The sequence below is a fragment of the Phocoena phocoena genome, chromosome 9 (assembly GCF_963924675.1).
Source record: "Phocoena phocoena chromosome 9, mPhoPho1.1, whole genome shotgun sequence".
Lineage (NCBI taxonomy): Eukaryota > Metazoa > Chordata > Mammalia > Artiodactyla > Phocoenidae > Phocoena > Phocoena phocoena.
Window position 1 is genome coordinate 20,196,691 of NC_089227.1, and position 23,478 is coordinate 20,220,168.

General features: G+C 38.2%; 1 protein-coding gene across 3 annotated transcripts in view; it reads right to left on the reverse strand.

Annotated features, from left to right (window-relative positions):
* Positions 1 to 1,200: 1,200 nt before the first annotated feature.
* FAM185A (family with sequence similarity 185 member A) overlaps positions 1,201 to 23,478 on the reverse strand; it is a 66,031-nt gene continuing 43,753 nt past the window's right edge. For all 3 annotated transcript variants that reach the window (XM_065884258.1, XM_065884257.1, XM_065884256.1), the window contains 2 exons: positions 22,145 to 22,279; positions 1,201 to 1,313 (listed from right to left, as the gene is read on the reverse strand). In XM_065884258.1, coding sequence (XP_065740330.1) covers positions 1,201 to 1,313; positions 22,145 to 22,279 — 248 coding nt within the window. The remainder of the gene's footprint in view (positions 1,314 to 22,144; positions 22,280 to 23,478) is intronic.

Here is a 23,478-nt window from a genome sequence, read left to right on the forward strand (position 1 = left end):
CTTTTATGTAACATGTTGCTTTTCCCTTGCTGCTTTTAATATTCTCTTTTATGTTTAATTTTTGCTATTTTAGTTACAATGTGTCTTGGTGTCTGCCTCTTTAGGTTAATCCTGTATGGTGCTCACTGCACTTCCTGGACTTAGATGTCTGTTTCCCCTTCCCAGGTTAGGGAAGTTTTCAGCTATTATGTCTTCAATTATGTTCTCAGCCCCTTTCTCTTTCTCTTCTCCTTCTGGGAATCCTATAATGCAAATATTAGTGAGCTCGATGTCCCAGAAGTCTCCTAAACTGTCCTCATTTCTTTTCATTTTTTTTTTCCTTCAGCATCACTGATTTCCACTACTCTGTCTTCCAGCTCACTAATCCATTTCCCTGTATCATTTAGTCTACTATTGATTCCCTCTAGTGTATTTTTCATTTCAGTTATTGTATTCTTCATCTCTGTTCCGTTGTTCTATTTTCTAACTCTTTGTTAAAAACTTCTAATGTCTCACTCTGTGCATCCATTTGTTTCCCAAGTTCTTTCATCATCTGTACAATCACACTCCTGAACTCTTTCTTGGTTAGATTGCATATCTCCACTTCACTTAGTTCTTTTTCTGGTGTTTTATCTTAATCCTTTGTTTGGAATATGTTCCTCTGTTGCCTCATTTTGCCTAACTAGTTGTTTTTATTTTTATGTACCTGGTAGGTTGGTTATGTTTCCCAACCTTGAAGAAGTGACCTTTTGTGTTCCAGCAGTGCACTCTCCTCTCAACAGTTATATGCTCTAGGGGTTCCTCCTATGAGGGTTGTGTGGGTCTTTCTGTTTTGGCAGGCTGACTATGTAGGTGGTCTGATAGGCTAGGTTGGCCCCTGGTCTGCTTGGTTGCCAGGTCCTGCCTTGTGCAGATGCTGCTGGCCACTGGTTGATGGTTGATGGCAGAACCCTGGGAGGCCCTGGGGCTAGTGCTGGGTTACTGCTGGGTGGAGTCGGGGTCCAGGAGATCCCAGGGCAAACAGGTATTATTTTAAGTCAATAAGTTTGTGGTAATTTGTTACAGAAGAAAACTAATAGCTAAGTACAAATTTTGAAAAGGCTGCCCCAAGAAATCCCAATTTATTGTTTTCAACATTTATACGAACAGTGGTATTTGAGTTTTTGTAGTCACAGATCTACTAATCGTTGTTAAAATTTAGAAACATAACTCAAACCATTCTCAGTCCTGCAGTTTCAGGGACTGAAACCAGCTTTGGCTTCTAAAGCTTACAGTGCCTTTTGGAGCATCAGCCTTAATCCATTTTTCATGTTTGCTTGCTTGATTCAGGAGGCCTGAAACACAAAATTGCATAAAGTTATATCTTGATTGACAAGAGCAATATTTGACTACATAGACCCTAACACTACATCTCTAAAACTGAAAAACACTTTTGAACTGCAAAAATCTTAGTAAAGACAACCTGAGTTGGAAGAGAGTTGCAAATAGGTTACTTGGGCTTGTTCTCTCCTTTCTTTTCCTCAGAACAACTGTGAAAGGGAAACTACTGTTTTTTGTTTGTATTTTTTTTGGATGCAGGTTTTAAAAAGAGCTTTATTTAAGTGCAATTGACAAAATAATACATGTATTTAAAGTATGTAATGTAATAAGTTTTTACATATGTAAAAGTCTGCAAAACCATCTCCTCAATCAAGATAATGAACATATCCATCACTCCTAAGTTTCCTTGTGCTCCTTTGTAATCTTTCCCTCATGCCCCACCCGGCCTGTCACCTCTACAACCCCCCCGACCCCCACCAATCCTTCGATAATTACTAATCTACTTTGTGTCACTTGGATTAGTTGCATTTTCTAAGATTTTAATAAATGGAGTCACACAAAATATACAATATGTAGTCTTTTTAAAAATATCTAGGTTATTTCAGCATAATTATTATGAGGTTCATTCATATTGTAGCATGTATCAGGTGGTTTCCTCACACAGATGCTGATCCGTACTTTGCTGAACAGTCATGGGCACCCTGTGTACCTGTTTGCTCTGGAACTTTCTCTTGTTAACTCTAGCAGCCTTGGTCTACTCCACTTGGTGAGTCTGTTGGGCTCTGCCTATGTTACCCATCCCTGCCCTGCAGCCTGGAAACACTCTCAAGGTAATAGGCTATGGCAATCATTGAGCTCACCTGGTTTGTTTCCCATCTCTAGTCTTCTAGTTCTGTTTTTTCTTTCAATCAAGGTAGTTAAGATGCTACACCTCCTCTGGAGATCCACTGCAATTCTGAACTTAAGAGACCAGTCAAATCTGAAGTGATGAATGTTGTGAATACACTGGCTCAATTCATCATATACATTTTCTTTGTTGAATCCAAGCACACAAATCAGGAAACAACTCTCTTCTCTAGGACAGTTTTCTCCTTTGTTAGTATCATATCATGTTCCCAGCTGCTGAAAAGGTGCTTTGTACCATTCAATCTTTGTGTCAAGTGATTTTGTGTGATACAAATTCTCCTGTGAATTCTTGTCTCTCCCTTTTAATCTGAGCCATAATCTTGTCTATCTACATCTTCACTGGATCTTTCCCAAAAGACAGCAGCATATTCAATGACTTCCTCTAGAGTTTCTTTTTCCTTCCACTTCTCTTGCTGTATTTTCAGTATCATCATACCCACTTCTCAGTAAACTGCTTAAAATCTCTCTCATTCCAACTAGTAATCTCTGTATTAGAAGCTTCTCTTTTTCCCCAATCTTCATCATTAAGGGGTTCAACTTTATCAATTTTAATCTGTTCATCTTTTTGTGCCTTACCACATTTAGCAGGTCAGGATTTCAAGGTATCTACAACCAATAGTTTTTGTATAGTACAGAACTTCTTTTTCTAGTAATTCAAATAAACGTAGAGGAAAGAACTGGTAATCCTGAATATTGGTTGTTCTATTATTTTTTACACATTTTAATAGCAATAGTAAAGCATCAACAATAGTAAGGGCTTCCCAAATATCTAAGATCTTTTACCTCCTCAATCATGAGTTTCTTGCTTACGGAAGGAGAAGCCAAATCTACCCGTTTCCTTCTGCAGCAGAGGAGACCATGCACAGTACTATTGTTACTAACAAAATGAACATACAAGTGATTTTAGTTTAGGGACAATACTCACAAGCAAGACAGTTTGTAAAGTTCCATTTAAGTTGCTGGAAAATAGTTTTATCTTGCGAATAAGAAATTTACTGAAAGCTCTGTACTTTGGGTTGAATCTGTGGAGATTCTAATTCTTATTTGTAAAGTTTATAAATTCCTTCCTACAAAAATCTTGTAACAGAGATTGGAACTTGGGGCTGCAGAAACCTTGTTCCTTATTTAATCCCCTTTACCAATGAAAATCAGACAATATTTTTTTGAACAAGAAATGGGAAATGACTAACCTATCCCCGTGTGGATTGGCTTCCTTTAAGTGAGAGAAAAGTTTCTTCTCAGGACATGTTTTTAAACTCTAGCATTTGCTCTCAAAATCTGCCATGTCCAAATCTACTCAAGTATATAAATATCCAAGTTTGACTGACTGAGTGATTTCCAAATACCTGGCTGATAAGCATTACTCATTATTTAACCCAAAATGCACCTGATCTAATCAGCTCTAGCCATGGACAAAGATAGGGCTCTAAGGAGTAATTGGCAGAATTTCTGTTCCTTGTTTAAAAATAAGCCTCTTGGCTAAGGTGAGCTTCTTCCTGCCCCCCACCCCACCACTCCCCACTCCAAACCTTGTAACAGACTTTGTTTACTTACATTCTGAGGGATAATTCTGGTGCTGTCTTATTAGGAACAGGTTAAATTTCAGTGCATCACAGCTGGAGGATTCCCTCTTTTACATTATAAACACTACTGACCACCCACTATGGGAAGCATCAGGCTAAGTATTTTAGGGAGGTTCAAAACATGTAAAAAGACATGGTAATGCCCTCAAAAAGCTTACCAGCTGGCTAGGAAAATAAATTATACACTTTTGAAAAAGGATTTAAATAACTACTCTGAAATCTTATTTATTTATTTATTTTTATTATTTTTTTTGTGGTATGCCGGCCTCTCACTGCTGTGGCCTCTCCCGTTGCGGAGTACAGGCTCTGGACGTGCAGGTCCAGCAGCGATGGCTCACGGGCACAGCCGCTCTGCGGCATATGGGATCCTCCCGGACTGGGACATGAACCTGTGTCTCCTGCATCGGCAGGCAGACTCCCAACCACTGCGCCACCAGGGAAGCCCCTGAAGTCTTAGTTTTAATGCACGTTTTTCACAAACAAAAGCTCTAACACCACACACAATCCCGTAAAACCAAATATTTTAATCTCAACATTTTTTATCTGTTCTTCCCTTGACAAAAGTGCAACCCAGGACATCTTAGCAACAAATTTTTACAAGCAAATATTTTTGAGCTAGTTATAATGCTGCCCATCATTATATTTTCTCTCAATTATTTGGAATAATGAAAAAGTCAACAGTACACTAGGTTTTGAGCAAGTATGCAATTAATCAGTTTTGCCCAAGAAATATCCTTTTATGTCTAATCACATCCTCTGTATTTTTCGTCTCAGATATTGTAGTTTTCATTTCTAGAAATTCAATTTTGGTCTTTTTTGTATCTTCCATGTCTTACTTAACTTTATCTCAACATGTGGAATTCAGTTATAATAACTATTTTATTTTTCTTCTCTGCTAATTCTAACATCTGTGTATTTTCTGTATAGGTTTCGATTGATATTCACTTCATTTTGGGTCATGATTTCTTGCCTATTTGCATGTCTGATAATCTTTGATTGGATGCCAGACATGGTGAATTTTATTTTGTTGGGTTCCAGGCATTTTTGTATTTCTATAAATCTCAAGCTTTGTGCAGTTAAAGTACTTGGAAACAATTTCAACTTTTCATCTCTTGTTTTATGATTTGTTAGGCAGTTCTGGAGGATTGCGCAGTCTAGGGCTCTTTCCAACTACTAAGTGCTCTACCCAGTGCTCCATGAGTTATGGTATTTTCCAGTCTGGCAGGTGGGATAGGCGTTTTTCCTGGAATTGTGTGAGCATTAGGTTCTATTCCTTCTGGTACTTTATAAACTCTATCTATCAACCTCTGTGGACTCTCCTTATGGTTTCCTCAATTCAAGGAGTCTGCTGGGCTCTACATTAGTCCCTTCTCCATGTACTACAGCCTGAAGACTCTCTCGAGGGAGTAAGCAGGGACTCATTTTGCTTGCTTCCCAGCTCTTAGTGATCACTTTCTTTCATTGCCTGATGTACAGTATCTTAGAAACTGTTTTTTCATGTATTTTGTCTATTTAAAAGTTTTTGTTGTTGTTGGTTTAAGTAGAAGGGTAATTCAGTCCTTTTTATTCTACTTCTAGTCTAGAAGCCCTCACTGTTTCTATCTTTCTCGCTTTCTCCCTCTTCCCATCTTTTTTCCCCTCCCTACATCATGCTCTCTGTTATTTCTTGTTGGGAAATAATTAAAGACTCAAAAGAAGTTGTAAAAATAGTACAAAGAGGTCCTGTGCACCCATTACCCAGTTTCTCCAATGTTGACATAATAACCATCATGCATTATCAAAAATAGGTAATTGTTTGGCATACAATTAATTAGACTACAGAGCTTACTCAGGCTTCACCATTTTTTACATGCACTCACTCTTTTACATGTTTTTGTGTATACTTTTATGAGATTTTATCACATGTATAGATTCACATAACCATCATTATAATCAAGATACAGAATTGTTTTATCATCACAAAGAAAGTTCTATGTGATATCTCTTTATAGTTTTATCTTCCCTCTCCTTTCTTAACTTTTTGCAACAACTTCTCTGTTCTCCATATCCATAATAATGTCACTTCAAGAACATTAGATAAATGTAATCATACAGTATGCAATATTTTGAGACTGGCTATTTTCGCTCAGCGTAATGCCCCTAACTTCTATCCAAGTTGTGTGTATTAATAGACTGTTCTTTTTCACTGTTGAATACTACTCCACTGTATGGACATACCACAGTTTGTGTAACCATTTACCGGTAGAAGTATATTTTAGTCATTTCCATTTTTTGGCTATTATAAATAAAGCTATGAATACTTATGTACAGGTTTTTATGTGAACACTAAGTTTCATTTCTCCAAGATAAATGCCCAGGAATGTAATTGTTGGGTCATATGGTACTTTCTTTTTAACAAAATGCCAGGCTGAATTCAGGAGTGGCTATATTATTTTCCATGCCCAATACCAAAGCAGAAGAGATCCAATCTCTCCACATCCTTGCCAGCATTTGATATTATCAGTATTTCTTATTTTAGTCATTCTAATAGGTATGTAGTAGCATCTCATTCTGGTTCTAATTTGTACCATACCAATGGCTAGTGATGTTGAACAGGTTTTTGTGTTTTTACTTGGCATCTTATACCTTCTATGGCTGTACTGTTTCTTAAATTTTACATGATTACACTTTTAGGTGCACAAATCTTTTTTCTTCATTACTGGGAAGAGTTTCCTCAGGGTAAGATTTGGCTGTGGTTCAGTGTTTCGTATATGACCAAAATAAACATGAAAACAAAAACTAAAAAAAAAAAAAAACCCAGGCATTACAAACAGAATTCACATGCTCTAAGACTAGGGTCTGTACTTTGATCTCTAGTCTAGGAATCAGCAAACTATGGCCCACAGGCCAAATCTGGCCTGACGCCTGTTTTTATGGCCTAAGAGCTAAGAATGGCTTCTATGCCTTTTTTTTTTTTTTTTTTTTTTTTTTGGCGGTACGCAGGCCTCTCACTGTTGTGGCCTCTCCCATTGCGGAGCACAGGCTCCGGACGTGCAGCCTCAGCGGCTATGGCTCACAGACCTAGCCGCTCTGCGGCATGTGGGATCTTCCCGGACTGGGGCATGAACCCGTGTCCCCTGCATTGGCAGGCGGACCCCCAACCACTGTGCCACCAGGGAAGCCTGACTTCTACACTTTTAAAGGGTTATAAAGAAACAAAACAAAAGAGAATAAACAACGGAAACCGTATGTAGCCTGCAAAGTCTAACATTTACAATCTGTCCTTAACAAATAAAGTTTTCAGGTAAATGGGAACAAAACCTGATCTTCCTTTTTTTTGGGAAACGTTAACAAACAAAGCTGATGTCTACTTATTACACTCTCCTAGGATCTTACACTTTAACAAAATGGAGAAACAAAAACACCATAAAAGCACAAACGATCTGAAGGCAGTTCATACATTAACTACCTGTCAAAGTATTTTTAAGTAGACAGCCATAAACCTACAGCATTCTTCATTCTGTTACCAAATTTCTTCCATGTCATCCGGAAGCACATCTACATGACTGACAAATCCATATGCTGTAAACCTGGAGAAAACCAAAACTTAAGTGTGTTCTAAAAATAAGTTATTTCTATGAGTCATATCAAAAGACTAGATTTTTTTACCCGTTTGGAGAGAAAATACTGTCTCTAGCTCTTAAAAGTGGCATCCTGTGGGCTTGGTCCCATTTCAACATCTTTTCCAACAAATGAACCCGTTTTCCATTATAAATCACAATACCATTAAATGTATGTCTCCAGCCTACAAACAAGCTGAGAACTCTCTTCTGACTTGGTAGTTTATTTTTTTTTTTTTTTTTTTTTATTTTTTTGCGGTACACAGCCCTCTCACTGTTGTGGCCTCTCCCGCTTGCGGAGCACAGGCTCCGGACGCGCAGGCCCAGCGGCCATGGCCCACGGGCCCAGCCGCTCCGCGGCACGTGGGATCCTCCCAGACCGGGGCACGAACCGGAGTCCCCTGCATCGGCAGGCGGACTCTCAACCACTGCGCCACCAGGGAAGCCCGGTAGTTTATTTTGATACCAAATGAACTTATTTTTATTATGCTTTACATTTCCAGTTTGACTAAAATAAAGTGAACCCAGTAATACCACCTTCCCTACCATGCAGACAATGACAAACAACAATCATTTGGCTGACAACATACTTTATCTCTAATCATCTAAATTGTACCACATGCATTTTTGGTCTTAAAAATGGCTTGATATACAATGGTGAGGTTTCATATCTAAGTTGATGAACCCAGTCTAAAACTTAACAGAGAAGTCAACTTATTCCCAGAAATATCTTATCTAAGGTATTCACCACCTATCCAATTTGCCATATATGGGTAGAGCACGAAACTCAGAATCAAGGATCTCATAAGGATTAGAGAATGCATCCCAAAGAATACACACTGCACAACTCTTTAGTAAGTAAATGTTTTACCTTAAGAGAGTTCCAGGCTTTCTTTTGACCCCAGAATAGCACATATTTGTAAATCACTTTAAGAATTATACAACACACAGTGACAACTAACTGATGAACAATCATCGACAGGAAGGCACTGGAACTCATCAAAAACGATACCCCACATCCAAAGACAAAGGAGAAGCCGCAATGAGACGGTAGGAGGGGCGCAATCATGATAAAATCAAATCCCATAACCACTGGGTGGGCGACTCAGAAACTGGAGAACACTTATACCACATAAGTCCACCCACTGGAGTGAAGGTTCTGAGCTCCACGTCAGGCTTCCCAACCTGGGGGTCTGGCAACGGGAGGAGGAATTCCTAGAGAATCAGACTTTGAAGGCTAACGGGATTTGACTGCAGGAGTTTGACAGGACTGGGGTAAACAGAGACTCCACTCTTGGAGGGCACACACAAAGTAGTGTGTGCATCGGGACCCAGGGGAAGGAGCAGTGACCCCAGGGGAGACTGAACCAGACCTACCTGTTAGTGTTGGAGGCTCTCCTGCAGAGGCGGGGGTGGCTGTGTCTCACCGTGAAGACAAGGACACTGGCGGCAGAAGTTCTGGGAAGTACTCCTTGGCATGAGCCCTCCCAGAGTTCACCATTAGCCCCACCAAAGAGCCTGGGTAGGCTCCAGTGTTGGGTGGCCTCAGGCCAAGCAACCAACAGGGAGGGAACCCAGCCCCACCCATCAGCAGACAAGTGGACTAAAATTTTACTGAGCTCTGCCCACCAGAGCAACACCCAGCTCTACCCACCACCGGTCCCTCCCATCAAAAAACTTGCACAAGCCTCTTAGATAGCCTCATCCACAGGAGGGCAGACAGCAGAAGCAAGAAAAACTACAATCCTGCAGCCTGTGGAACAAAAACCACATTCACAGAAAGATAGACAAGATGAAAAGGCAGAGGGCTATGTACCAGATGAAGGAACAAGATAAAACCCCAGAAAAACAACTAAATGAAGTGGAGACAGGCAACCTTCCAGAAAAAGAATTCAGAATAATGACAGTGAAGATGATCCAGGACCTCAGAAAAAGAATGGAGGCAAAGATCGAGAAGATGCAAGAAATGTTTAACAAAGACATAGAAGCATTAAAGAACAAACAAACAGAGATGAACAATACAATAACTGAAATGAAAACTACACTAGAAGGAATCAATAGCAGAATAACTAAGGCAGAAGAATGGATAACTGACCTGGAAGACAGAATTGTGGAATTCACTGCTGCAGAACAGAATAAAGAAAAAGAATGCAAAGAAATGAAGACAGCCTAAGAGACCTCTTAAACACAACAACATTCGCATTTTAGGGGTCCCAGAAGAAGAGAGAGAGAAAGGACCCGAGAAAAATTTGAAGAGATTATAGTCAAAAACTTGCCTGACATGGAAAAGGAAATAGCCACCTAAGTCCAGGAAACACAGAGAGTCCCATACAGGAAAACGCAAGGAGAAACACTCCGAGACACATAGTAATCAAATTGGCAAAAATTAAAGACAAAGAAAAATGACTGAAAGCAGCAAGGGAAAAACGACAAATAACATAGAAGGGAACTCCCATAACGTTAACAGCTGATTTCTCAGCAGAAACTCTACAAGTCAGAAGGGAGTGGCATGATATACTTAAAGTGATGAAAGGGAATAACCTACAACCGAGATTGCTCTACCAGGCAAGGATCTCATTCAGATTCGACGGAGAAATCAAAGCTTTACAGGCAAGCAAAAGCTAAGAGAATTCAGCACCACCAAACCAGCTCCACAACAAATGCTAAGGGAACTTCTCTAAGTGGGAAACACAAGAGAAGAAAAGGACCTACAAAAACTAACCCCAAACAATTAAGAAAATGGTAATAGGAAAATACATATCGATAAGTACCTTAAATGTGAATGGATTAAATGCTCCAACCAAAAGACACAGGCTTGCTGAATGGATACAAAAACAAGACGCATATCCCATATATATGCTGCCTACAAGAGACCCACTTCAGACCTAGGGACACATACAGACTGAAAATGAGGGGATGGAAAAAATATTTCATGCAAATGGAAATCAAAAGAAAGCTGGAGTAGAAATTCTCATAGCAGATAAAATAGACTTTAAAATAAAGAATGTCACAAGAGACAAGGAAGGACACTACATAATGATCGAGAGATCAATCCAAAAAGATATAACAATTATAAATATATATGCACCCAAAATAGGAGCACCTCAATACATAAGGCAACTGCTAACAGCTATAAAAGAGGAAATAGAAGGTAACACAGTAATGGTGGGGGACTTTAACACCTCACTTACACCAATGGACAGACCATCCAAACAGAAAATTAATAAGGAAACACAAGCTTTAAATGACACAATAAACCAGATAGATTTAATTGATATTTATAGGACATTCCATCCAAAAACAAGAGATTACACTTTCTTCTCAAGTGCACACGGAACATTCTCCAGGATAGATCACATCTTGGGTCACAAATCAAGCCTCAGTAAATTTAACAGAATTAAAATCCTATCAAGCATCTTTTCTGACAACAACGCTACGAGATTAGAGATCAATTACAGGGAAAAAAATGTAAAAAACACAAACACATGAAGGCTAGACAATACATTACTAAATGACCAAGAGATAACAGAAGAAATCAAAGAGGAAATCAAAAAATACCTAGAGACAAATGACAGTGAAAACATGACGATCCAAAACCTATGGGATGCAGCAAAAGCAGTTCTAAGAGGGAAGTTTATAGCAATACAAGCCTACCTCAAGAAACAACAAATATCTCAAATAAACAATTTAACCTTACACCTAAGGGAACTAGAGAATGAAGAACAAACAAAACCCAAAGTTAGCAGAAGCAAAGAAATCATAAATATCAGAGCAGAAATAAATGAAATAGAAACAGAAAACAATAGCAAACATCAATAAAACTAATAAAAGCTGGTTCTTTTTTTTTTTTTAAAGCTGGTTCTTTGAGAAGATAAACAAAATTGATAAACCATTAGCCATACTCATCAAGAACACCAGAGATAGGACTCAAATCAATAAAATTAGAAATGAAAAAGGAGAAGTTACAACAGGCACCACAGAAATGCAAAGCATCCTAAGAGATTACTACAAGCAACTCTATGCCAATAAAATGGACAACCTGGAAGAAATGGACAAATTCTTAGAAAGGTATAACCTTCCAAGACTGAACCAGGAAGAAATAGAAAATATGAACAGACCAATCATAAGTAATGAAATTGAAACTGTTATTAATAATCTTCCAACAAACAAAAGTCCAGGACCAGATGGCTTCACAGGTGAATTCTATCAAACATTTAAGAAGAGCTAACACCTGTCCTTCTCAAACTCTTCCAATAAGTTACAGAGGAAGGAACACTCCCAAACTCATTCTATGATGCCACCATTACCCTGACACCAAAACCAGACAAAGATACTACAAAAAAAGAAAATTACAGGCCAATATCACTCATGAATAAAGATGCAAAAATCCTCAACAAAATACTAGTAAACAGAATCCAACAGCACATTAAAAGGATCGTACACCATGATCAAGTGGGATTTATCCCAGGGATGCAAGAATTCTTCAATATATGCAAATTAATCAATGTGATATACCATAATAACAAAGTGAAGAATAAAAACCATATGATCATCTCAATAGATGCAGAAAAAGTTTTTGACAAAATTCAACACCCATTTATGATAAAAACTCTCCAGAAAGTGGGCATAGAGGGAACTTACCTCAACATAATAAAGGCCATATATGACAAACCCACAGGAAACATCATTCTCAATGGTGAGAAACTGAAAGCCTTTACTCTAAGATCAGGAACAAGACAAGGACGTCCACTCTCACCACTATTATTCAACATAGTTTTGGAAGTCCTAGCCATGGCAATCAGAGAAAAAAAAGAAATAAAAGGAATACAAATGGGAAAAGAAGAAGTAAAACTGTCACTGTTTGCAGATGACATGATACTATACATAGAGAATCCTAATGATGCCACCAGAAAATTACTAGAGCTAATCAATGAATCTGGTAAAGTTGCAAGATACAAAATTAATGCACAGAAATCTCTTCCATTCCTATACCCTAATAATGAAAAATATGAAACAGAGATTAAGGAAACACTCCTATTTACTATTGCAACAAAAAGAATAAAATACCTAGGAATAAACCTACCTAGGGAGACAAAAAACCTGTATGCAGAAAACTATAAGACACTGATGAAAGAAATTAAAGATGATACTAACAGATGGAGAGATATACCATGTTCTTGGATTGGAAGAATCAACATTATGAAAATGACTATCCTACCCAAAGCAATCTACAGGTTCAATGCAATCCCTATCAAATTACCAATGGCATTTTTTATGGAACTAAAACAAAATATCTTAAAATTTGTACGGAGACACAAAAGACCCCGAATAGCCAAAGTAGACGTGAGGGATAAAAACGGAGCTGGAGGAATCAGGCTCCCTGACTTCAGACTCTACTACAAAGCTACAGTAATCAAGACTGGCACAAAAACAGAAACATAGATCTATGGAACAAGATAGAAAGCCCAGAGATAAACCCACGCACCTATGGTCAACTAATCTATGACAAAGGAGGCAAGGATATACAATGGAGAAAAGACAGTCTCTTCAATAAGTGGTGCTGGGAAAACTAGACAGCTACATGTGAAAGAATGAAATTAGAACACTCCCTAACACCATACACAAAAATAAACTCAAAATGGATTAGAGACCTAAATGTAAGACGAGACACTATAAATACTCTTAGAGGAAAACACAGGAAGAACACTCTCTGACATAAATCAGAGCAAGATCTTTTTTGATCCACCTCCTAGAGTAATGGAAATAAAAACAAAAATAAACAAATGGGACCTAATGAAACTTCAAAGCTTTTGCAAAGCAAAGGAAACTACAAACAATACAAAATGACAACCCTCTGAATGGGAGAAAATATTTGCCAACGAATCAATGGAGAACGGATTAATCTCCAAAATACATAAACAGCTCATGCAGCTCAATATTAAAATAACAAACAACCCAGTCCAAAAATGGGCAGAAGACCTAAGCAGACATTTCTCCAAAGAAGACATACAGATGGCCAAGAAGCACATGAAAAGATGCTCAACATCACTAATTATTAGAGAAACGCAAATCTAAACTACAAGAGGTATCACCTCACAGCAGTTAGAATGGGCATCATCAGAAAATCTATAAACAACAAATGCTGGAGAGGGTGTGGAGAAAAGGGAACCCTCTTGCACTGTTGGTGGGAATGTAAATTGATACAGCCACTATGGAGAACAGTATGGAGGTTCCTTAAAAAACTAAAAATAGAACTACCATATGACCCAGCAATCCCACTACTGGGCATATACCCAGAGAAAACTGCAATTCAAAAGACACATGCACCCCAATGTTCATTGCAGCACTATTTACAATAACCAGGTCATGGAAGTAACCTAAATGCCCATTGACAGACGAATGGATAAAGATGTGGTACATATATACAGTAGAATATTCCTCAGCCATAAAAATGAACGAAATTGGGTCATTTGTAGGGACCTGGATGAACCTAGAGACTGTCACACAGAGTGAAGTAAGTCAGAAAGAGAAAAACAAATATCGTATATTAACGCATATATGTGGAACCTAGAAAAATGGTACAGATGAACCGGTGTGCAGGGCAGAAACTGAGACACAGATGTAGAGAACAAACGTATGGACACCAAGGGGGGAAAGCGGTGCAGGGGTGGGGGTGGTGGTGTGATGAATTGGGCGAGTGGGATTGACAATCCCAATGTGTATAAAATTGGAGAATCTGCTGTATAAAAAAATAAAATAAAATTCAAAAAAAAAAAGAATTATACAACACACAGTTATTTACCAGTGACGACGACAACAAGGGAAACCATGGAGCAGGAATTTAAATAAAATTACAGGGCTGACACATCAAACCCTGTGGGAAGCCTGAGCCCCAGGAACTAAAGTTTATTGGCATAGTTTCTTGCAGAAATCATGCTACAGATACAATCCAGACCTCTTAGCAGTGAGAGTATTTCTGTTTCTATGCCTCATAGGCTCTGTATGGTGGCCCAAAAGAGCTGAGCTCAGCTGCCTATAATAACAACTGACACATAAAGTTGCTCATTACTTCCAAACTTGGGTTTCAGATTGAAAATCTCCATAGAAAAAGCAAACTGCTTTAATTTTCTAGGCCTCAAATTATTCCACTTGATATCCACTTGATAAATAAGGTCTGTGGCCTTTTGGGCACCAGTTTTGGAATCAAAATGAAACAAAAGTTTCTCTAAACTCAATAACTTGTTCATACAGCTCTCTCCACAGGAGACTGTTGTGTTTATCTGAAGTCCCTCTGTACGATTACTTTTAATGGATTTAATCTACTATCAGAGACAACCTGGGGCCCAACCTCATCGTACATCATGTGCTACTCTCCAAAAGAAATTTGCTGATCAGTACCCAGATTCTTGGACTGTGGGCAGGAAATAAACTTTGCTCTAAAATTTGGTCCTTCCTGGCTTAGGAAATAGGGGCTAGAGTATAAGATATAGTAACAAATAACAGAAAAATAATTAAATGGCCTAAGAAGCTTCATAATAACCAATGAGGTAAGCATGCATCTTCCTCATAGCATCCATTTACAAGCATAATTTAAAATTTTATAAATTTTTTATATAATAAAAATGTATAAAGAGTAAAACAAAAAATGCTAACCATTATCTGACTAGCAATTAATAATCTTTTTGCTGGTGGAGGGTCTTGCTTCGGTGTTGATGGCTGCTGACTGATTAGGCTGGTGGCTGCTGGAGGCTGGAGTGCATACGGCCATTTCCTAAAATAAGACAACAACGAAGTTTGGTGTATTGACTGACTCTTCCTTTCATTGTTTCTCTGTAGCATGCAATACTGTTTGATAGCATTTTACCCACAGTAGAACTTCTTTAAAAATTGGAGCCAATCCTCTCAAATCTTGCTGCTGCTTTATCAACTAAATTTGTGTAATATTCTAAATCCTTTGTTATAATTTCAACCATCTGCTAGCATCTTCACCAGGACTAGATTCCATCTCAAGAGACCACTTTCTTTGCTCATCCATAAGAAGCAGTTCTTTATCCATTAAAGTTTCATCATGAAATTGCAGCAATTCAGTCACATCTTCCAGCTCCACTTATAATTCTAGTTCTCTTGCTATTTCCACCACATCTGCAGTTACTTCCTCCAAAGTCATGACTTCCTTCAAAGTCATCCATGAGGGTTGGACTCAACTTCTTCTAAATTCCTGTTAATGTTGCTATTTTGATCTCTTCCCATAAATCACAAATGTTCTAGTGGCATCTAGAATGGTGAATCCTTTCCAGAAGGTTTTCAGCTCACTTTGCTCAGATCCATCAGAGGAATCACTATCTATGGCAGCTAGAGCCTTACAAAATGTGTTTCTTAAATAATAAGACTTGAAAGTCGAATTTACTCCAGATCTGTGGGCTGCAGGATGGATGTTGTGTTAGCAGGCATGAAAACATTAATATCATTGTACATCTCTATCAGAGCTCTTGGGTGGCTAGCTGCATTGTCAGTGCACAGTAATATTTTGAAAGGAATCTTTTTTTTCGTTTTTTTTTTTTCCTGAGCAGTAGGTAGCAACAGTGGGCTTAAAATATTCACTAAACCATGTTGTAAACGGATGTGCTGTCACCCAGGCTTTGTTGTTCCGTTTATAGAGCACAGGCAGAGTAGATTGAGCATAATTCTGAAGGCGTGTAGGATTTTCAGAATGGTAAATGAACACTGGCTTCAACTTTAAGTCACCAGCTGCATTAGCCCTTAAGCAGAGTCATTCAGTCCTTTGAAGCTGTGAAACCAGGCACTGACTTCTCTTCTCTAGCTATGAAAGGCCTAGGTGGAATTTTCTTCCAATATAAGGCTGTTTCTTCTACATTGAAAATCTGTTGTTTAGTGAAGTCACATTCATTAATTACCTTAGCTAGATCTTCTGGATAACCTGCTGCAGCTTATACATCAGCACTTGCTGCTTTCACTTTGCAGTTTTATGATATGGAGACGGCTTATTTTCTTAAACCTCGTTAAACCAAACTGCTAGCTTCAAACTTTTCTTCTGCAGCTTCCTCATCCCTCTCAGCCTTTACTGAATTGGAAAGTTAGGACCTTGCTCTGGATTAGGTTTTGGCTTAAAGGAAAGTTGTGGCTGGCTTGATCTTCTATCCAAACCACTAAAATTTTCTCCATATCAGCAATAAGGCTGTTTCGCTTTCTTATCATTCACGTGTTCACTGGAGTAGCACTTTTAATTTCCTTTAAGAAATTTTCCTTTGCATTCACAACTTGGCTACCTGGATGAGGCCTAACTCTCATCCTATCTTGGCTTCAATATGCCTTCCTCATTAAGCTTAATCATTTCTAGCTTTCGATTTAAAGTGAGATGTGCAACTCTTCCCTTCACTTGATGACTTACAGGCCATGGTACGGTTATTCACTGGCCTATTTCAATATTGTTGTGTCTCAGGGAATAGGGAGGTCTGAGGAGAGGGAGAGAACCAGGGGACCAGCCAATCAGTAGAGCAGTCAGAAGACACAGAACATTTATCAATTAAGTTTTATGTCTTATATGGGCGATGTCGTTCATGATGCCCCAAAACAACTGCAACAGTAACATCAAAGACCACTGACCACATATCAACAAAACAAATAATAATTTTAAAAGTTTGAAATACTGTGAGAATTACCAAAACGAAATACAGAGATGCAAAGTGAGCAAATGCTCTTGGAAACATGGCGCCAACAAACAAGCTCCATGCACAGCTGTCACAAAACTTCAATTTGTGAAAAACACAAATTGTATCTGTGAACTGCAATGAAGCAAAGTACAATAAAATGAGGTACACCTATATCAATTTTTTTCCACCAAAATTTATCCAAGGCTTATTTATTTATTTGTTTAGTTTAAAATAGATCACTGTGGAGTCCAGGCCACTGAACTCTTTCTCCTGAATTACTACAGTAACCTGCTAATTAAAATTAACTTTTCCTTCATCCACCATTGTCCTTTCCAATTTTTCCCCACTCAACATTTAGTGATCTTTCTAATATACAGATCTGATTATATGAACCCCAGATTAAAACCTTTCAGTGCCTTTGCAAAGCACTGAGTATAAAAGCCAAATCTGCCCTATATGATCTGATCCCTATCGAACTCTCCAGCCTCCTTTTATACCACTGTGCCCCTTACTCGCTACACTCTAGCTATATTGGACTTGTCTCACTTCCTCAAACTCACAATGCTAGTGTAATTTAGATGCGCCACCTCCACGCTCTCACAGTACCACGTACATACCTTTATTATAACATTTATTGTATTGTATTCACTGGTTTGTCTGTCTTGCTTCACTAGGATGTAAACTCCTCAGATGGCAGAGAGACCAAACTTTATTATCTTATCTTTGCACTCCTAGTTTCTAGCAGTACCCGACTCAATAAATGTTTGCTGAGGGACTGACTGAACAAATAAAGGAAAATAGAGATGACAGGTGGAAGAGGAACTAGGCTAGGAAAAGATAATATTTGTTTTCAAATATATTAAGTTTGAGGTGGTACCTGTTTAGTGGAATGGAAATGGGCAAGACTTAATAAAGAGATTGGGTCTGCAGATAATGATTTTATCCAATGACAGGACTAGTAACTGTTCTTAGAGGATTTAATAAGGTCTTTTTTTTTTAATGGTTGGAATGATGAGAACAGGGTTCTGAAATGCAACTTAAACTAAATCTAAACTTTAAAAAGGCATATGATTCTACGAGTTACAGAATTAAAAATGAAAAAATAATTTATAATTCAAACATTCTTAACTTATGTAAAATAATTTAATTATGCTATCATTCAGAGCATTATTAAACAAATTTGTATTATTACTTTACATTACCAGGGCCAAAAAAGGTAACTCTGTTGGCTCCCTATCAAATTCAAGATATCAGATCACAAGAAACTGATTCTTACCACATTTAATACACTTAAATTTTCATCCAATTTTCTCTGCATAACTAAGAGTCTGCCCATTAGGCACTGAGTTAATCTGAAAGTGTACAGGTGTTATTTTTATTACTGCTGTGCTTTTTGTTAATATTCTATGATTTTTAAGACTGACTTCTTAACCTTTACGATATATAAAATGAATATTTAAAACTGAAACTTGATCTTTTTTCTTGGTCATTAAATAAATTACTTTATTTTTGACAAAAAAAATACTGCCTCCCCCAAATAATCTTTACTCTCTGCCAAGATTTAATACAGTGGCTGTTAATAATTGTGAAACTTGGTCTTATGAAGATACCCCAATGCCACCATAACCACACACCACCACCACACTTTCTTTTTCTTGAGACTATCTCATGGGTAAGCCCGTGGCATACGTGCACGTACACACTTTAATTTCAGTGTCCTCTGGGCTGGAGACAAGACGGCGCAGTAGTGGATTTAAGCTCACCTCCTCTCACGAAAACACCAAAATCACAACTAACTGCTGAATGATCATCAACAAAAAGGACTGAGACCTACCAAAAGTGATATTCTACACCCCAAAACAAAGAAGAAGCCACAACGAGACAGTAGGAGGGGCACTTTCACAATATGATCAAATTCCATACCCACTGGGTGGGCGACCCACAAACTGGAAAATAATTATATTGCAGAGGTCCTCCCACAGGGTGAGAGTTCCAAGTCCCATGTCAGGCTCCCCAGCCTGGGAGTCTGATATTGCAAGGAGGAGCCCCCAGAGCATTTGGCTTTGAAGGCCAGTGGGGCTTGAGTGCAGGAGCTCCACAGGTCTGAGGAAACAGAGACTCCACTCTTGGAGGATGTACACAAGTTTTCACATGCACTGGGACCCAGGGCAAAACAGTGACTCCATAGAAACCTGGGCCAGACCTACCTGCGGGTTATGGAGGGTCTCCTGTGGAGGCAGGGTTCAGCTGCGGCTCACTGTGGAGTCAAGGACACTGGTGGTGGACGCTCCAGGGAACACTCATCAGCGTGAGCTCTCCTGGAGGTCGCCATTTTGGCACTAAGACCCAGCCCCACCAACAGTCTGCAGGCTCCAGTGCTGGGACGCCTCAGTCCAAACAACCAACAGGGTGGGAACACAGCTCCACCCATCAGCAGACAGGCTGCTTAAAGTTGGCCTGAGCAAACAGCCACCTGGAAACACACCCCTTGACATGACCCTGCACACCAGAGGGACAAGATGCAGCTCCACCCACCAGTGGGCAGGCACCAGCCCCTCCCACCAGGAAGCCTGCACAAACCCCTGGACCAACTTCATCCACCAGGGGGCAGACACTAGAACCAAGAAGAACTACAATCCTAAAGCCTGAGGGATGGAGACCACAAACAGAGGAAGTTAAACAAAATGAGATGGCAGAGAAATAGGTCACAGACGAAGGAAGAAGATAAAACCATGGAAGAAAAACTAAGTGAAGCAGAGATAGGCAATCTACCTGAAAAAGAATTCAGAAGTAATGATAGTAAACATGATCCAAGATCTCAGGAAATGAATGGTGCACAGACTGAGGATACAAGAAATGTTTAATAAAGAGCTAAAAGCTTTAAAGAGCAAACAGAAATGAACAATACAATAACTGAAGTGAAAAATATGCTAGAAGGAATCAATAGCAGAATAAATGAGGCAGAAGACCGAATAAGTAAGCTGGAAGACAGATTGGTAGAAATCACTGCTGCCGAACGAAACAAAAAAAGAATGAAAAGAAATAAAGACAATCTCAGACACCTCTGGGACAACATTAAATGCATCAACATTTGCATCATAGTGGTCCCAAAAGGAGAAAAGAGAGAGAAAGGGACTGAGAAAATATCTGAAGAGATAATAGCTGAGAACTTCTCTAACATGGGAAAGGAAACACTCACTCAAGTCCAGGAATCACAGAGTCCCATACAGGATTAACTCAAGGAAGAACACACTGAGACACTTATTAATCAAATTGACAATAATTAAAGAGAAAGAGAAAAATTTTTTAATCTTTTAAAATATTAAAAGATAAGGGAAAAAGCAACAAATAACATACAAGGGAATCCCCATACGGTTATCAGCTGATTTTTCAGCAGAAATTCTTCAGGCCAGAAGGGGAGTGGCATGATATACTTAAGATACATATGTTCAGATTTGACAGAGAAATCAAAAGCTTTACAGACAAGCAAAAGTTAAGAGAATTCAGCGCCACTAGATCAGCTTTGCAACGAATGCTAAAGGAACTTCTGTATACAGAAAAGAAAAGGCCACAATTAGAAACAAGAAAACTAACAAATGGGAAAGGCAAACATAGAATAAAGGTAGGAAATCATCCACACACAAATATGGCATCAAAACCAGCAACCGTGAGAAGAGGACAGTACAAATTCAGGATATTGGAAATGCATTTGAAACTAAGAGACCAGAAACTTAAAACAATCTTGTATATATACATAGATTGCTATATCAAAACCTCATGGTAATTTCAATGTCCTTCTCAATGCCATTCTGGTTAAGATTTTTAGAAGTTTGCCAGCATTAATCTTTTTTTACTGTATAATTATCTATACCATAAATATTTTTTTAAGTAGTATCAGCCATTAATACATCCACAGGTAATTAGAAAAAATGTGGAAAAGCTCTTCACATTTCTGGAATTGAGAATTTGTACTAAAAGGTCAGGCTGTACTAAAAGATCAAGTTTACAATGTGCATAATACCAAACCAAACTCCTATTTATTATAATCATGCAAAATTAACTTTACATCTTACACTGTAATATATGTATTTACAGTTGGCCCTTGAACAACACAGGTTTGACCTATGCAAATCCACTTATACACAGATTTTTTCAATAAATACATACGATAGTACTACACGATCTGCAGTTGGTTGAATCTACAGATGTGGAACCACAAATATGGAGGGCTGACTGCAAAGTTACAGGTGGATTTTCGACTGCCCTGGGGCAGGGGACCAGTGTCCCTAACCCCCCTGTAGTTCAAGGGTCAACTGTAGTTGATTTTCAAGTCCAAGAATTAGAAAGCAGCTGTGCCAAAAAAGAAAAAAAAAATTTTAATGGCTTTCAGATTTTTGATTATGGTAAAAAACACATAAAATAAAATTTACCATGTTAACTACTTTTAAGTTTACAGTTTAGCAGTGTTAAGTATATTCATATTGTTGTGCAATAGATCTCCAGAACTTTTTCATCTTGCAAAACTGAAACTTCATACCTGCTGAACAACTCATTTTCCTCTCCCCGTACTTTGTTTCCTTAGATATCTTGTATAAATGCAATTATACATTATTTGTCTTTTTTGTGATTGGCTTATTTCACTTAGCATAGTGTCCTCAAGGTGCATCCATGTTGTAGCATGTGACAGGATTTCCTTCCTTTTTAAGGCTGAACAGTATTCCATTGTATGTTTATATATCATATTTCATTTTTGCTTTCATCCATCAATAGACACTTGGGGTGCTTCTACCTCTTGGCTACTGTGAATAATGCTGCTATGAATATGAGTGTGCAAATATCTCTTTGATAGGGAAGTTTTTCAAATAAATTTTATCCAATGACTATTCACTATCCAGGAATAGTGAGTGCTTCAAACTAAATGTCTGCAATTGTGTTACTGATAAGCAGTTGGAAGAAAAAAGTGTCAAACGCCAACATGTGACAATGGAAAGGAATAAAGACTAAAACTTCAGTTAAATGTAGCATATTTCTACTCATAGATGGACAATGACTATTCACCTTACATAGCAAAATGCAGCCTCCTTACCAGTAATAATTATACCGTCATCTTTATGAGCTTCATCCATTTCTTCAACATGGACTTCTGAGTTCACATCAATCTCTTTCCCTGATAACTGTAAATAAGCTTGAAGAGAAGATGCAACCTTGACAAGAACAGATCCTGTGATAAATTTAAAGGAGAGCTTATTAATGCAAAGAAATAAAAAGTACTAGAGCCTATTATAAAAAATGATCGAACAGGTAGCACTGCTCCTGATACACTGTCTTTACTCATCAGCTTATTTTATTTAAATAGCTGTACCTTTTCCTTACTCCCAGGTATTCCCAAGGCATTCACAGTATCTTCTGTCAAGAATATGAGTCATTAGGACATCATGAACTATTTCTCTTTTTGCCAATAGCCCTTGTCAGCTCATCCAATACCAGAAAACTGAAGAGTTTAATACACATGCAGCTTATAGACAGAATTTACCATTAATTGAGCATTTACTAAGAGCCAAACACCTTCATTATATTATCTTTTAATTTCTCTCTCAACTTTATGAGGTATTATTATAATTCCGATTTTACAGATAAGAACTTGCTCAAGTTTCCACTACAGCTACTGCTGGAATCAAGATCCATTTCAATGACAACAAACCTATGCTCTTAACTATTGTCGTGTTTCATACACTGCTACCTCATTGTATTACAGGACTTGTAACCTCACTGAATATTATAATACAACCAGAACCCTGAGCTCTTGTGCTTTCAGTGGTACCTTATTTGGTTGGGGGTGTGGAGAGGGCGATAACAAAAATTTAAAACGGAAATATTTAAATTTCAACTGACTAACATTTCTTTTTAATGGATTACAGACTTTTTGGGTACCTGAAGCAAGACACTCAACTTTCTTTCATCTACAATCTTACAATAATTCAACTTCTAAAGGACGAAATAAGAAAAAGTACTCTGTTAGGAAGGAATCATTTTTCAAAACAATTATGTGGTTTGCAGTGCAAACTCACCAGTACACTCCTGTTTCAAGAGTTTTTCTTTCTCTATTTCTCATATATCAAATAAATAAGAGAGGTCTTTCCCATAAAACAGTAACCCCAACTCTGTGGACAAAGATGGTCAGGATGACATCCATTGTGAATGTTGTAAAGATTCCTTTTAGAAGGCATTTATTTATGGGTCTTTGTGTGCTTTCTAGTTTGGTTAACATCAGCTTAAGTTTCACTAAATAATTCCACATCTTCTCAGCCTTTCTAATAGGAGCTGGAAATTTGGGGTAAAGACTGATGAAGTTTCATATTTACTACTCAAAAAGGGGGGAACAAAGCACATAAATACAATTGGTTTATCTTATTTTAAAAA